Consider the following 17,216-nt stretch of genomic DNA (forward strand, 5'->3'; position numbering starts at 1 on the left):
CAGTAAGTACACACCGACCAGCACAGTCCATGAACCTGGTTTATGACATTCTTTTGGGGAGAGTTCCTATGCCCCAGCACGAAGCGCTGCCCAAGGCAGTCATCAGACCACAGCTGCTGCTCAGGGACCCAACCACCTTCCCAGTGCTGCTGTCAGGCAGGCTGAGGGCACTGAAGTCGGTCCCACTGCCTCCTGCGTCTGCCACGCCTGCTGGAGAAGCTGGGCCGCCGTGGTGCAACAGAGCTGGAGTGTGGGAGCTCTGGTCATGTTTGCAGAGAGCCCAGTCAGTGATATAACACCAGAGGCCTTCCTGAGTAGGAGACGTTGTCTTTCAGGAGGGGTGACCCCACAGCCATACGCACTTTGTTCCAGCGGTGGCCTTTATTATAGATGGGCTTGACAGAGCGGGGAGACCAGCGGGTCAGGTACCTGTGGAGGGAGAGCAATGATGTGGCTGGGAGAGATGGGGGCCCACGCTGGAGCTGGGACGGTGGGTCATATCTCCTCAGGCCAAAGCCTTTCACCAGTTTCCCTTCTCGTGGAGCAGGGACTTTTCCTGGGAGCAACGGCTAAGTGTGCCGTAAACAGATGGGCTGGGCTCCTGCTGCCGCAAGCGTGTGTGGCCAGGGTCAGGCAGCCCAGGGCCATGCGCTTCCTTGATCTTTATGAGTTGTCAATTTTTGTGTGTATACTTGCTGGGGGAGGAGGCAGAGGAAGAGGCTGTCCAGAAAGCAGATCATTCCTCTCTGGCCTCAGTCATGGGGAGAGGAGAGGCTGATGTAAGGCCTGGAGAGATCCTTTCCTCTTCCCTACTTGGCTCACTCTGCCACTCTGGCCTTCCAGGAGCTCCCCTGGGTGGCCATCACTGATGTAGGACCCCTGCCCCTCACCCTCATAATGGGAGCCAAGGGTGAGGGCCTGTGGTACGGACCTAGCCCGGGAAGGTTCACATAAGCAGGAGGGGGTTGGGGAAAGATGGCTGCCGCCCACAGTCCTTTGGCCTCCTTTGGGGATGGCCAGGGCCCTGACAGTTCCCGGAAAAGTGGCTCATGCCGGCTGTGACTGGGGTTTACTCCATCCAGAATTGAAACTTGGATCCAGTCCAGAGAGGCCCACCCTTCATCCTGAAAGTTTAGCCATGGCAAAGCCAGGCTCCTCCCTGGCCTCCACTCTGGGCTGGGGTTCAACCCAGCTGCCGCTAGAGACCCTCACATGAGAAACTTTATCATTTAAAAAATTAAACACCTTGGTTGAGAATTTTTAGATAAAACAACAACAACAAAAAAAGACTACTGGGGCGCCTGGGTGGCTCAGTGGGTTGAGCCGCTGCCTTCAGCTCAGGTCATGATCTCAGGGTCCTGGGATCGAGTCCCGCATCAGGCTCTCTGCTCAGAGGGTGCCTGCTTCCCTCTCTCTCTCTCTGCCTGCCTCTCTGTCTACTTGTGATTTCTCTCTGTCAAATGGATAAATAAAAATCTTTAAAAAAAAAAAAAAAAGTACTGATTCACACATTTCAACTGAGCTCCCCTTCCCTGGACCTTGGTTTCCTACTCTTAGCCCTGTGCAAAGGGAACAGCTCTGAAGAAAGTAAAAAGCTGTGTGAAGTGCTGCCCTACACTTCAAGTGTGATGTGGACGGCGGCGGCGGGGAGGTGGGATGGACACATGACTCTCCACGTGTAACATTAATGTCAGTGTCCCCAATAGGAAGGCCTCTGTGCACTGGGTGGGGCCTATGGCTGGCTTTTCTCTGGTTGGTGGTGCTGGGACAACAGAAAAGGTGAAGGGAGGGGAACACCTGGCAGGTCCCGGAGTCAGCATCTCCCAGTTTTCAGAGGGAGTGGGGAGGAAGTAATGGGAGTGTGGGAGCAGGCTCCCTAAAAGGAATGTGCAATGAGATTACGGACCCCGGGAGGGCCTGAGGCTGACCAGCTTGTCCAGAGATGCTGCCCTCAAGCCATATTCCCCCTGCCCTGGAGAAAGTGGAGGGATGCTAGGCTTCAGCTAGCCCCGGGCCTGATGCCTGTGCCACATGGAATAGCTGCTGACAGTGGGGTGGTGGTGGTGGTGCGTGGCCTGAGTGGCCTCTAGTTAGCTCTCTGGGGAACACTCCAGCTCTAGGAAAAACCAAGGTTCCTTCGTACCTCTCCTGAAGGGGCAGGAGAAGGAGGAAGCATGGCTCCTTAGGGCCCAGCAGGGTCTGGGCCAGTCCGAGGCAGCTCAAGGCCCTCTGGATGGAATCATCAAGTCCCTTGTTGCAAGAGTATCACGCTCCTCCTAGCCAGGACTCCCCCTCCCCCTAGAGTGGCCTTTTGCAACCCAAGAGCCCCCACACATCATCAATCCTGTGTCACGTTAAAGGACACCGGATATATGGGAGGGAGCCTGGCCTTGCTTCAAAGGCTTGAGGGCAGGATGGATTGTGTCCTTAGGCAGGCTGCTGTCTCTTTACAAGTCAGACAGGAGGGTGGGCTCAACTCCCAAATGGTCCAGAGCACAAGTGGGAAAGACAGGAAGAGGTTAATATGTCTTGCCTCACCAGGGCTGCTGGCGGATGGCCCAGCTAGCCATGTGGGAGGTACAGGTGGAGATGGGCATGAGGCCAGGGCACTGCTGAGGTGTCAGTGAAGACCCAGCTCTGGACTGTGCCCCCAGTCCAGCCACCCGGAGCTGAAGTCGCCTGGCCTCCGACCCTCCGCGCCTGCATTCTGTCGGGTATCAGCCTTGGAGGTTGGCTATGGATGGGTGTCTTGCTTTACTTCAACCATCTTTGGTCTCCTCCAGAGAGCACTTATAGTAGCAGCTGGACCGAAGGAAGAGGGAGGGGCATTGACAGGGCAAACAAAAAGAAAAGACCAGAATCGATTTTCTAGACCTGGATCTACTCTTGAGCAGGGGCTACTGCAGATCTGGGAGGACGTGAGTGTAGTCATGTCAGAGAAAGGGGTGGGAGCTCACCATAGAATGGCTGTTTTGAGGGTAAGACAGGAATCTGCTCCTATACCAGAGGGGGCCCCACTGCCTCAGCTAGAAGGCAGACTGACTGATTCCAGGGTCTGAGGGTGTTCCTCTGTTCTACAAAAGCCCAGAACCTCCCAGTCTGCCCTGGGCAGCTATACAAGTTAAATGCATGACCCTAGGGAGTGACACGGAGGCTGAAGTTCCACAGTGCACAACGGGCATAGCGATACACAGTGGCTGCACCCCAAAGAGCCCTCCCCTTTCTCAGGCCTCACTCTGCCCTTTAATAACCCCACTGCTGGGATACTGAGAAGTTTGTAGAAGTGCTCTGACATTCCCATAGTAACCCAGTATGATGTCATAAACAGGGGATTAGCACATTCTAATACCCAGCCGGCAGACCTTCTTACCCTCCCTGCCCCTGTGCGAAGTGCCCAGCTGGGATGGGAAGAGGAGCAAGGCTGAGGCCAGCAGGGGAGGCCACAGAAGTGTACCCAGGATCCCCCACAGCAGTGCTGGGGCTGAAGGGGGTGGATGCTCACGTGAGGAGGGATGGAACAGACAGCCAAGGGAGCACTCTAGCCTTCCTGAGCTGTGGGATGAGCTCTAGGAAATGGCATCCCCTGTGGACAGAGTACAGTGAGAGCTGAGGGCCTGCAGGGTGCTCCGGGGGGTGACGCCCGGCTTTGCTTACCGGTTGAGTTGGGGTTTGCTCTTCGGAACAAATCCTTCAGGAAGCCGAGGCCTGTGATTTGGGAACAGACCTGAGTGGAGACGAGAGCACATGTGGGATGGTCCTGCAGCTCTGCAGTTCTCGGGGGCAGAAAGGAAAGCCCAAGGGCGCATGGGAGGTTGGCACTGGGGGGTGAGTTCAGCAAAGACTCTGGATGTCCCTATCTCTTCCAAGAGGGGCAGCTGGCAAGGGGTGGGTTGGGGGGATGGCGCCCATAGCCCTCTGCCCGCCTCTTTGCCCTGAGAGGGCCTTCTACCTGCTCGGTGTGCCATTTTCACACACTCCTCAATCTTGCGGTGCTCTTCCAGGCACAAGCCTGTGATCCTCCGAGGTAGCATGCCCCCCAAGGGCCGGATGAACTGACTGAGCAGCAGAACATCCTAGGGGAAATGGAAAACTGTAGTTAGCCAGCCGGCAGGCACTGGATACAGGGCACCAGGGCCTCGCGGACTACATCAGAGGCCATCCTACCCCATAACCCAAAGGGGCTGATGCCCACCTAGGGAACCCACCATAGACCACCCCCTCCAGAGCCTTTGCATACTGGTCTGCCTTTACCCTAACACAACTGCAATCCCAAGTTGGTAAGATTTCCCAACCCCAGGGGCTTCTAGCACCTCCATGAGAATCTCTGAGAGATTAGAGAACAGATACTCCTCAAGAAGTGTTCCTCTTAGGAGCCCAGGCAGCATCTCTCCAGGTAATGAAAGGTCTGTTAGTCTCCTTGGAAGTGTGTCATAGATTTCCACTCAAGGGGGAGAAACCAGCACATCTCTACCCCCATAGCCTATAGGCTACAGGCTGGAACACACATACACAGACCCACCAACTCAGTTCCCCTACAAGCGCTAGGCAGCACAAGAGCTGGGGGGGAAAGGATCGGTGGTGAAGTTAAAGAGCCACATCCTTGAAGGCCCCTGTGGCCAGATGTGAATGGATTCTTGGGCTTCCTTTGGACCACCAGACTACTTTGGACAAGGCAAGGACACAAGGAGAAACAGTAAAAAATCAAACCAAGAGACCACCTCCCCCTCTACCTTTCACTGGGTGGCTGAGGGGGTTAATAAAAGCCACTGCTTCTCCGAGGAGATGGGGGCCCTGCCCACCGAGGGGCCTGCCGTGCCCAACTTCGCAGGCCTGTTCCACAAACCGATCTGCTGCTCTGGCAGGCGTCTCGCTGTAGAGCCACAGATTTGTTTTAATCACTGGGCAGCTCCTGAGGGACCTGGGCCCCCAATTCCCACCCCTGTAATCTTTAGAATCTGGTGAAAAGAACTTGGACTGGATTATCCAGGACTAATAAACTGAGCCCGCAGCCCCAGCCCCCCACCAGAGGCTGCCAAGCAAGCTGACAGCTTTGTGCGGCTCTGGCTAATGGTGTCCTGAGTGGGAAGGGGTAAAAGGAAAACAACTTTAGCCTTTACCTCGGAGGGGATTGGATTTCGTCTGCTGGGTAAACAGAGCCAAGTCCATTTCCTGGAAACGGCTGGTAGAAAGAGTGCCCCACAGTGGTTAGGCAGGTGTGGACTTCACTACCCCATCTTCAGCTGGAATTCTAAGTTTACAGCCACAACCCCACTACCTTCTACGTTACAAGAAGTTGTGAACACTGCTCCGTGGTCTGCAGGTTTCCTATTACTCTGGGCAGCCATGAGCAGAAGGGCTGGGAGCGGAGTGGAAGGAGCGCGCCCCCTCCCCGCTGGGTGGCCCGGAGCCAAGGCTCCCAGCCCTGGAGATTAGTTGGGTCATTCTGTTCGGATCCCATGGGCATGTGGCCTCTCCTGCTCTCACCACCTGACCGGGATCTGTGCCCTTAGCCATCCCATTGCACGGAGCGGTACAGCAACAACTTGCAGGTCAAATTGGCCCAGAGCCTGCATCACCTGAAACCTAAAAATAGGGTGCTTAATGTCACCAACAGAACCCTGAAGGATAAGTATGGGTTTCTCCAGGGCTGCGTCATTCCCCCAAGCCCGCCGTTTCTAGAAACAATGGACAGTGGTCGTCAAGATAGTAGGCTCCGCCTGGGTTTTGTACCCGAGTTTATGGTCTGGCTCTGATACTAGCTGGGGGACCTGAGGCAAGTTCATCAACTTTTCCATACCTCTAAGTTCCTTGTCCAGAAACCAAGGACAAAAAAAGGAACTACTTCATAGGGCTATTGTGAAAACCAAGTGAAGGAAGGCCTGGCACACCCCAGGGCCTGACCTGGAGCCTGCACACAGTGTCACCCATTCTTATTCAGCACCATCATCTTTCCATGGAGAGAATGGCTCTAGAGGAGCTGGAGCCACCAGGGGTCTCTGTAGCTCCAGTACGGACGGAGACAGTAATGTATCCCCAGATCATAGTGAGGACTCCCTGAATACACCCTCCCTAAAAGAGGAGGAAAGTCAAATCCAGAGCCTGATTCCATCTGTTGGAAACACACAGGGTTACAGGGCCCTGGTGGTCTGAACTGCATGCAACCAGCCGATGACCTAAATTAGTGACTCTTCAACCCTGATGACACTGTAGAATCACCTGGGGAGCTTTCAAAACTAACCATGGCCAGGCTCCACCCAGACCAAATGTAGTCCACGTTTGCGGGTGGGGCCTGAGTATGATTTTAAAGCTCCCTAGGGGTAGCCGGGGTTGAGAGCCACCGTCTTTGGTGGCAAAACGAGATGCAGCAGTGGCTGGGGCTGGGGATGCCACTGAAGCGAACCAGCAACCGCGACCCCCACGGCACGCAGAGCTGGGGTCTGTGCACAGCTCAGCTCACCTCGTAGCCATACTTGTGCTTCAGGTTCCACCGGCAGATGGGGCACTGGCCAGAGGGGTTAGGGGGGTTTGGGCTTTCCTTGGGAGTCCCTGTTAACCGGCCTTCAACCTAGGAGGAAGAGAAAGAGCCAGTGAGGGAGAGGGCATGTGGAGCCTCAGATCCTTGAGCAACCCCCCAAATGTTGAGATGTCAGGGAAGCGCCTCTCTGGGTGCCTCATGGGAGTAGCTAATAGGTCTTTCCACCTCAGCAGTGGCGCTGGTTCTGCAGCTGCTGCATACTGGACCTTGGCGGGCCATGGAGATGTGATCTAGTGGCACACGAGCTTAGAGGCCAGTAGACAATGCTGGGGGCAAGAGGGAGGGGTTGGTTCTGTCAGCCAAATGCTACCTTTTCTTCACTGAAACAAAACACCAGAACGTTATGCTTCCCTCTCTGGAAAAAGTGATACACGCACATGGTAAAAAGTTTCAAACCGTGGAGGGGTACACAGTTAAAAGGAAGTCTCCCGGGGCACCTGGGTGGCTCAGTGGGTTAAAGCCTCTGCCTTTGGCTCGGATCATGATCCCAGGGTCCTGGGATCGAGCCCCACATTAGGCTCTCTGCTCAGCAGGGTTCCTGCTCCCCCACCCCGCGTCTGCCTCTCTATCTACTTCTGATCTCTCTCTGTCAAATAAATAAAATCTTAAAAAAAAAAAAAAAGAAGTCTCCCTCCCACCCCACACATCGTATCCTTCTCAGAGGAAACTGCCCTCCAGCTTCATCCAACAGAGGCAAGTCTGCTGGCAGTTCTCAACCAGGTGCCCCAGGGGACACTGGACAATGTTGGAAACATTTCTGACTGTCACAGCCGGGGCCTGGGGTGCTCGGGACATCTAGCCGGGAAGCTGGTAACCATGCTGCCAGGTCCAGGACAACCCCCATGACAAAGTCCTAGCCAGCCCCAAATGCCACCAGCGCCGAGGCAGAGAGCCCGCTCTGTGCCTTTACAAATGGGGACCACGCGCACTCTTGCTGCCTTCCTCTCTCTTTTCGAAACACACATGGGAAGATCTATTCCCCTGCCCGCCTCCTTGCTTTTATCATTTTGGATGTCACCGTTCAAATCCTGCTGAGGCCACGTGTGCAGTGACCTCTGCCACTGCTGCTGTATCCTGTGACACAGCCTTGGAATTACCAAGTGCCATAAGCCAATGATCTGGGAGGCAGCTCTAATTACAAGAGGGGGAGTGCAGAAAGCCTTGCTGATTGAAGCCGTGGATTATGAGAGGGAAGTGAGGAGAGGTCTGAGGCTTTGGGAGGGAAGCAATACTGTCTCCTGGGGCAGAAACTGGGAAAAGGGAAAGGGGGCTGTGCAGGGCATTGCTACCTGACTTTCTGCCAAGGCCACTGCAGCCATACCAGAAACGGAGAAGTGCACTAGGGAAAATGTGGAGGTGCAGGTTGGGTCTTGGGAGGGGGTTACAGTGGGCTTAGCAGGGGGAGGGTGAACATTTACTGACTCCCCTGTGCCTGGCTTTGTGCTAATAACGGCTCAAACGTATCACCTCATCGCATCCCTAAGACCTTGTGAGGGAGAATTCAAGACCTTATGTTACAGATGAAAAAAGTGAGACCCCAGAAAGTGAGCAATGCCCAGTTAGCTGTGGTGGTGGCTCTCCACGGAGGCATGGATGGGCTTCCCTCCTCCCAATGGGTCTCACGGTGCCACGACATCTCCATGTTCATTTTGTAAATAGCAGATTGATGCCCCACATGAGAAATACTCTATACTCAAAAGCCAGATCTATTTCTCTCCCCCAGCATGGAGTTCCTCGGGTGAATGCTTGTTTTGGCTTTCAATAAGGGAATCAAAAGAGGAGCCCAAAGGGTTGGGGGCCCCCTAAAAAGAACTGTTTTGAGGCTAAGCAGTGAAAAGGCTGAGGAGTACTCTGAGGAGGACCCAAAGAGAAAACCCTAAGGGCTCATCCTGGGGTAAGACTGCTTTGGGAAGGACTGAGCTTGGCTGGCTGCCAGAGGGGTTAAACCCCTGACTGACATGGAAGTTATGGAGGCTTCTGGGAGCTCTGTGGAGTGGCTGAGATTACTTGCAAGCATGGAAGGCCGTGTGAAAACGTTGTCTTTTAGGGATTATAGGATAATCTAGGCCCCATGACTCCCCGGGAAAGGGAGGTGAGATGGGCCTGACCAGGGAAAGGGGGAAGTAGGTGGATGAAGAATGGTTCTAGCTTTTTAACCAACAGACAAGGCGGGGTGTGGCTAGTAAGCCCAGGGCCCAGAGAGTATCACCTTTGAATGGTATCCCTTAAGGAGTAGCTTGGTCTTTCTAGGCAGGCAAGAAAGGAGCTGAGATTCAGGCTTCTGGCCACGGGTCAACTTACTTGGGCTCTGTCTCACCACTGCCTTGGCTTCCCCTTTGGAAAACTGATTCATCCCCAGCAAAGGACATATCAGCAAAGACCTCTGAGACCTTATCATACGAAAGGCCACTGTGATCCAACAATGGATGCCGCAGTCCAGGCACAATGATTGTTCCTGATTCAACCACATGACAGCACAGCTTGAAAAACGTTAAAGACTGTGGATTTATGGTGACAGAGGGAGCTGCCCCTGACGCCAGGAGTCCAGTTTGGACTAGCCTCCCTTCCTCCCTCCCCCTCTCCCAGGCAGCTCCAAGCATTAAAGAGGCTGTAAGTGGCCAATTCGATGATACTTACTATAGTCGTCTTGCCTTCTTGGATCTCCACCACTACAGAGATAAAGGGGAAAAATCAGGTCAGCCATTTAATAAGGAACAGGGAGTTTCAAATAACAGCTCAAATTCTACAAATGCAGAAAATCGGAGCCTTCGGTCAGCACTCTCCCACGGTCCCCACCTGGGAAAGAAAGCGTGCAGGGTTCATCTCTGAGTGCCAAGGCTCTCTGCCCTTGAGGCTGGGTCGGGGCAAGCCCAGATGCCCAGGTAATACCATCTCTTTGGGATTAAGGGTCTCCACACTGTTTTTCTTTCTAAGCCGAGATTCATCCTGGTCCTAAACCAAGGGAATTGGCAAGATCTGGCCCTCCCGTGGCTGGCAGTAATGACCTCAGAGTTGGGCCGGGTGGGGGCAGAAGCATCTAAAAGACCTTCAGAAGTACCTACTGCGCATGTCCTTTCATGACGAGAATCAGACAAACATGGCTTCTGACCCTGAACAACGTCACATGCCGGAATCAGGACTGTGCTCCAGAGGCCCAGGCCTGATAAGGGGTAAGACAAGCTCACTCGCACAAGTTGGCCAGGGAAGCCATGCTAAAGCTCTGAGAGGAAGCTATGAGGGTTAAATCCTCAGCCATTCTCCACGCCTTCCCTGCAAGGTTGCACTGAGCTGTCCCTGGGAGCGAGTGGTGACAGGGGTGGCGGACAAGGGCCTGCAGATGTTGGCCCAGGCTAGTTTTCAGGAAAGCAGGGCAACTACAAACAGAGGGGGGCTCCCTCAGCGCCCTACCCAGGAGAGACCTCAAGGGCAGGATAGTAAAGTCACACACATCCCTCAGGCTGTATGTATATCCTAGCTTACTCAACCAAGGGGAAGAATGACAACTTCAATAATATTCCAAGGAAGAACCAAGCCAATGGCACATGCTTGGAGAATGTAATCACACAAAGTTCTTAGAGAGTCCCCCTTGTTCTCTAGTTACTTCAGAAAGAGGGGAGCCGCTGCCGTCAGTGTGTGGGAACCAGCACGCAGCAGAGGCTGTCAACGCTAGCTTGCACCAAGACCACGAAATACTGGTCACTTCTGACTGCTAATCAATGCGACAGAAAACTCGGGTCTGCAGAGCCGGTAGCGAACTTGTCTCATACCAGCATACCAGCACCGTACTGAAATAGCAGCTGGGTTCCCACAATTAGTTTTACTCAGCTTCAGCTGAGGCAAGAAGTAGTACAGCTTAGAAAGAGTCAAAGGCTGGGGTGCGGGAGGGGTTGGTGGGGTGGGGTGGGGGGCCTGGGTGGCTCTGTCAATAGAGCGTTGGACTCTTGGTTTTGGCTCAGGTCTTTATCTCAGGGCTGTGAGACCATGCCTGCGCCTAGCTCCCAGTGGTGGGGAATCTGCTTGAGTTTCTCTCTCCTTCTGCCCCTCCCCTCCATGCTTGCTCTCGTTCTCTAAATTAGAGAAGTCTTTAAGAAAGAGCCTAAGGTCCTTAATGTTCAGAATCTAGTGAAAGTTATGGACCCTTTCCTGGAAACACGCTGATGAGCGCACATACAGACTTGTGTCCCTAAACGGTAATGCTAAGTTTTCTCCCAGTGGTGGCAGTACATGATTTTTACTTTGTTCTTTATGCCTGCCTGGATTTTCTAAAGTTTTAAAAATAACATATACTGCTTCTGCAATGAAAAATAAACAGCAAAAAGAAAGAGAATGAATGTCTAAGAAAAAAGTGAGGCAATTTGAACCCAACTGGAGGCCCTCGGCAGCATCTATGATCACTGAGCTCTGTGACCAACACCTAATTGGACACAGACTGCCTGGAATTGTCCCCCATTTGTTTTCTGGGCAAGGCCATTCATAAAGCCTCATTACTCCAAAACAACCAACCTGAGAGCCCCTCAGTGTTCCAAGTCCAGATATACACAAAGGAGCCAAGAAGGCCAGAAAGGCCCTGAGGCTCAATTCAAAGACAAACTAGTTCTCTCCCTGTAAAAGAAAATGCGTCACCTCACAGAGACGAGCATGAACGGGATGTGGGTAAGACTCAGCCTGGTGCTCAGTTAGGAGGCCAGCACAGCTGCGGGGCCATGGTCCTGGGATATGTCAATGTACCTACACGGGGGCACAGAAGTGGGCAGAGCCCCAGCTCAGCCGGGCTTCCGGGCACCCCAGAAAGTTTGCAAAAACCCAACCTAGGAGAGGGATGGAAGGCAACCAAGTAAGCATCAACAGGTGAGGGTGAAGTTTCTAAGAATCCGGGAGGAAACAAAAGGCGAGACACATTCCTGGTACCCCTCTAGCCAGAAGGAGAACGAAGGCCCGAAACACAAAGCAGATAAACATGTGGTTTCCCTCTCCGTGGAGGCACTTGGGTCCTAACCATGAGGTAAACAAATCTAACAAAACACACATCACTCCCGGCAAAGAACCAAACCCTGAAGTCATCCCACTGGCCCCTGGAAAAGAGATCAAAGCCTGTGGCCAGCTCCACTGTTCGCTAGCTCCCCACACAGCAACGCTGAGCCTGTGAATCATCTTTCCCCACGCCCGCCCGTGGGTAAAACAACAGGCAGATGCTTACCTACTACAGACAATCTGTCAGACCAGAAAGAAGGACCCCAGAACAAGACTGAGAGTGATCAGGGCGGTGTCTCAGTGCAGAGGCAGGAGGCCTGGCTGGAGCCTCAAGAAACCCCTAGATTTTAAGCCTCTGAAAACAGGAGATAGGAATCAAAATAGCATTGCTTTTCAGTGTGCATACAAAAATAGGTCAAAACCAAACAGAACCTGAGATCCATTTTGCCCCTGGCCTCCTCGCCACTCAAGACATGGGTAACCATGAAAAACTGGACTAAGACATTTAGGTAGTACCAGACACCTGGTTTAGAAAAAGGTAGAATCGCTCTAGTGTTCTGAGATACAGCTACTATGAAGTAGACGAAGGAAAGACATGAAACGAGTTTCTGGGCTAGAGTTAGGGGCAAATTTTCTACGACGGACACTTCTCTCGCACACGTCAAATAATCTGTCCCACGTGAGGCAACGTGTTTGCTGAGCACCCAGGGAGAGCACAGCCTAGTCCCACACTGTGGAGAGCTGCATCAGTCTCTGCCCTAGAGGAGAAAAGGGAGCGAAACCAAGTATGGGAACTTCACTACAATAAAAGTCCATGCCTCGTAAAGAGGCCCTCTGAGTACTTCAGTAAATACTCACTTAGGATGGGGTCCAGGATGGCTGAACTGTAACAGTCTAGCGCACACAGTGCCGGGGGGAGACTGCAGTGAACGCAGAAAGACCTCGATTGTCACACAAACACAGACTTGGTGAACTGCAGCAGTATGAAGACCCAACTGTTTCGTGAAGGGGAAGGGGGGACCCATGAATGATGTGGAGGGCGCTGCTGCAGGAAGTGCCCAGAGACCAAGTCCTTCTTGGTCTCTTTTTGATCTTTTCTTGGAAAAGATCCACGCAAACCAAGTCCCAAGCAGAGTAGGACAGAATGGAGCCACTGATGGCTAAAAGGCAGCACTCACAAGTCCTGGGGGAGGGCTGGGGATTGGAGTATCTGTTTGGGACCAGTGGCTGCACTTCTGGCCCTTGATTACTTTTTTCAAACTCCTTCCCCACTCCCCTATGCTCATCTTCAATTCTACTACAAGTTCTCTGATTCTCTCATCACCTACCCCATTCTTTCCCCTGGACCTCTGAGGGCATGTCCCTCTGCACCAGGTTTCACCAGGCTTTTTCCACTAGAAGGTTCCTCTGGACTATGTCCTTTTTAGTCTTTAAAACCCCAACTCACACACTCCCCTCTCAAAGCTTTTAGCTACAGGGCTTCCCATCCTGTCAGGCGCATCCTTGTCTGAAATGTGAGGTCCTCCAGAAAGCCCTTCAGCTAACTGGAAAAGATGAAGAAAATTCCCTTCAGCCTTTGCACTAGCTTCTGATGGATGATTCCTGTTAATTCAGAGAGTCAGATGTGTTTCTGTGTTTTTTTTATTTTTTTAAAGATTTTATTTACTTATTTGACAGAGAGAGATCACAAGTAGGCAGAGAGGCAGGCAGAGAGAGAGAGGAGGAAGCAGGCTCCCTGCTGAGCAGAGAGCCTGATGCGGGACTTGATCCCAGGACCCTGAGATCATGACCTGAGCCGAAGGCAGCGGCTTAACCCACTGAGCCACCCAGGCACCCCGATGTGTTTGTTTTAGATACATTTCCTTCCCAAAAGCGATAAGGCAGGAATGAGATCTAACACAATCTTTCCCATAAAAAGCACTACATGGTCTTCAGCCAGTGAACTGAGGAGATCTTTCAGGTGGGAGAACCACAGGACAGCCCTCCCCTGGAGCACCACAGCAGTCTTAGTGGTGGAGAGGGAGAAGTGCTAGCTCTGCTTCTGATGCCACCACTTACTGGCAGGTGATCCCGGGTGGCTACTGAACTCTTCTGGGCCAGATTTCCTCATGCGGAAAAAATGTCAATAATATCCACCTTTAAAAAGATTGTTGAGAAGATGGAATAGATGTATGTGGAAAGCCTGGCACAGTGCATGCAGCAGCCACAGACTAAAGCATGATTTCCATTTTTGTCTGCGTGCACCTCTCCTTGCCTTTGTGTGTCCCTCTGATCAAACTTTTGATTAGGCTTTCTCAATAGCAGCATAACTGGCATTTCAGGCCAGGTGGTCCTTTGATGGGGAGGGGGGTAGGCATCTTGCACACATCCCCGGGCCTCTACCCACCAGATGCCAGGAGTACCACTTGTGACAACAAAAATGCTTCTAGACGTTTCTAAATGTTCACAGGGACAACTGCCCCCAACGGAGAACACTGCTTTAGCCTAAGAGTCTCTACAGGCAAGAGCACAGAATGCAGGGCACCTGGGTGGCTCAGTTGGTTGGGTGACTGCCTTTGGCTTAGGTAGTGTTCCTGGAGTCCCAAGATTGAGTCCCCGCATAGGGCTTCCTGCTTGGCAGGGAGTTTGCTTCTCCCTCTTCTCATGCTCTCTCTCTCTCCCATTCTCTCTCCCAAATAAATAAATAAAATCTTAAAAAAAAAAAAAAAAAAAAAAGTACAGAATGCTGGGTGTTCATCAACTCTGACTAAAATTAAGTAATGCTACTTGATACCCTGAAATGTAGGATGCTTGAATATTTTCAGCAAAACACCCAGCTTCCTGCCCACAACTTTAAATTCTGTGTGTACAATACTGTTTGGGTGTCAAATATACTAGCCGGGACCAGTCAAAATTAACTATATATGTAATATTTTACGCCTTGCACATAACAGGTAGTATATTAAGACAAAGTTTTTTTCATTTAAAGGCTCTGAAGACAGGTGGTTCTCAAGCAGAATAAAGAACACGGCAGTACCTCCACACGTAAGATCACATCAATTCAATTAGTTAGCTTTTAGGTCTGACAGCAAGTAACAGAAGAGTTACCAACCCAGGTACTTATGGAGAGAGGTTCCAAGACCTATCTGATTATAGAGTCCATCATATCACAAAATCTCCAACTGAAAAAATTATAACCTCAAATACTCTTTTGAAAACAAATAGGCAAAAAACTATTCCTCTTGCTCATCCTCTGGGAACATAGCAAAGAATTGTTTTCAACTCTGAATTTCACAATGAATATGTAAATTACAGCTATTGGAGCCTGACACTTCGTAGAGACCCTCAAAAATGTTACAGGTATATGCTTATTTTGCAGCAAGGTACAGATGAACCATCTTACCATGTCCTTCCTATTATCAGCATGATTTTTTTTTATCTTTCTTTATTAGTAGATTAGTTTATCTAATATTAACCAAGCAGTATCTAGATTTTGTTCTTTCTAGTGTATGTTCCATCTAAATTCTTTTATTTATTTATTTATTTTTAAAAGATTTTATTTATTTATTTGACAGACAGAGATCAAAAGTAGGCAGAGAGGCAGGCAGAGAGAGAGAGAGAGAGAGAGGGAAGCAGGCTCCCTGCGGAGCAGAGAACCCGATGCGGGGCTCGATCCCGGGACTGTGAGATCATGACCCGAGCCGAAGGCAGCAGCCCAACCCACTGAGCCACCCAGGCGCCCCATGTTCCATCTAAATTCTTTCAGCATACCTATTTCCATTTCTTCATGAAATACCTCTTTGATTTCCCCAAGCTGGGACCCAGACCTCACTTCACCTGTATCTGCTGGATGGAGGCCAAGTCCAGCTGGTTGTGGCTGGGCCTACCAGGAGCCCTATCACTGCTGTTTGAAAGCTAAAACAGCTTTCTTTCTGAGACAAATCCAATGGATTCCTCAATAGGTTCTTCTTTTTGGACTTTTCTGCTCCCTCTGACAACAATGACCGTTCTTGGGGCACCTGGGTGGCTCAGAGGGTTGAGCCTCTGCCTTCGGCTCAGGTCATGATCTCAGGGTCCTGGGATCGAGCCCCGCATCGGGCTCTCTGCTCAGCGGTGAGCCTACTTCCCCCCTCTCTTTCTGCCTGCCTCTCTGCCTACTTGTGATCTCTGTCTGTCAAATAAATAAAATCTTAAAAAAAAACAAAAAACAATGACCGTTCTTCTCCTCTGGGCACCTCTCAGCTTTAAAGGATACGTTGGGCAATACTATGCCAGAATCTTAAAAACAAACATACCGATGTCACTTCTTTTGCACATCACTCATCTATTTTGGTTTCTAGCAGTGCACAAAGGAAGGCTATGTCCTGACATAGCTTTTCACTCCTTGTCAGATTTCATCCTCTTATAAGCCTGTTCAAGACACATTCCCCTCATTAAAACTTCCAACTAGGTTTCTGTTTCTGGTAACCAAATCTCCCTGTAGCTAATCATGTAAATACCTCACTTGCATTTATTGGAGCGTATGCATGTCACCTCATTAGAACCTTACTTCTCAGGAAAAGGGCTGTATTTTCTTTTTCCAGGATCCTCTGACAGTCAGAAGCACAGTACTTAGCCTTCAGTAAGCTCCCAATTCAAGGCTAGAATCAGGCTGCCTTTCCAGGCTTATGACTAATGAAAAGGAGAACCACTATCCAGCATCTGTCGCTGCTTCACCTTAGCTTCTTTCTCTCTGGGAGACTAGCGGCAGGGGCAGAAAAAGCCGCCAGCAGAGCATTTTCATATGAGAAACTGGAAACGGAGGCCCTGGGGAGGATAGCTACACGTCCTTCCCTCATGGTCCAGGTTTGTTTGTTTGTTTGTTTGTTTGTTTAAACAAGGGAGGAGGCAGTTAAGAGAATACGGAAAGCAAAACTAAAACACGCATACCTCTACCGAAAGCTTTCTGAATCCCGGGACGGGTTTCTTCCTGCTCCTGCTAACTAAGCAAGGCTTCCCCGTCCTTCCCCGCCCCCACCAGTGAGAACACTGCCGAGCGTCAAGATACTAACATCAAGGTCTGGAAAGTGCTTTCAAGCATCCCCGGCGCGCTAGTCTCTACCGCGTTTCAGAACCGCGCGAAAGAAAGGGAGGGAGGGGAGCACGGGGGCTGGAGAAAGCAACCTCCACTGCTCTCTTCCTCAGCCTCGGGAGGTGGCCGGAACCCAGGACTCACCTTCCCTGAACCCGCGAGCTGGAAGCCGCGCCCAGCTGGTTGCGATCGGGCCAGCAAGGAGCCCCCAGAGTAGCCGTCTACAGGGGTACACGAGCACACTGAGGGCCGCCATCTTGAAAAACAAACGGTGACCTCTTGTGCACTTCCGCTTCCGGAATGGCGTGTGCGCAGCCGCAGTGGTGAGCAGGAAGTGTGAGGTTGTGGGCTTCACGCTCCGATGCTCTTGCGCTTCCATTTCCCTCTTTTCTCCCGTTAGGGTTAAACCTAGAGATCTCTGTGTTAAGCCCGTGTTTTGTTCTGAGGGTCTAGCGCAGGTTTTCTAGCTCCGGTCTTGCCAGTCCTCCGAGTGTGTCAGGTCGCTTTCGTTCCCTCACAGGCTTCCTTTGTAAAAATCACATATACCACCCCTGTTTACTTAAAAACTTTTTCTTCGACTCAAATGCGGATTTTCTGCTTCTTGTGGCTAAGGCTAGATCTGTGCAGTAGAGCTTGAAATTGTTGGGACTCTGGTTCTTG

General features: G+C 51.5%; 1 protein-coding gene across 1 annotated transcript; it reads right to left on the reverse strand.

Moving 5' to 3' along the window:
- Positions 1–25: 25 nt before the first annotated feature.
- MRPS18A (mitochondrial ribosomal protein S18A) lies at positions 26–16,854 on the reverse strand. The gene is made up of 6 exons (XM_004739810.3): positions 16,701–16,854; positions 9,173–9,204; positions 6,458–6,565; positions 3,950–4,073; positions 3,655–3,724; positions 26–429 (listed from the first exon to the last, which is right to left on the reverse strand). The coding sequence occupies exons 1-6, from the start codon at positions 16,810–16,812 to the stop codon at positions 285–287; spliced, it is 591 nt and encodes a 196-aa protein (XP_004739867.1). The 5' UTR covers positions 16,813–16,854; the 3' UTR covers positions 26–284.
- Positions 16,855–17,216: the final 362 nt, after the last annotated feature.

Source organism: Mustela putorius, unplaced genomic scaffold (genome assembly GCF_011764305.1).
Source record: "Mustela putorius furo isolate JIRA1106 unplaced genomic scaffold, ASM1176430v1.1 tig00003983_pilon_pilon_pilon, whole genome shotgun sequence".
In the NCBI taxonomy this organism is placed as follows: domain Eukaryota; kingdom Metazoa; phylum Chordata; class Mammalia; order Carnivora; family Mustelidae; genus Mustela; species Mustela putorius.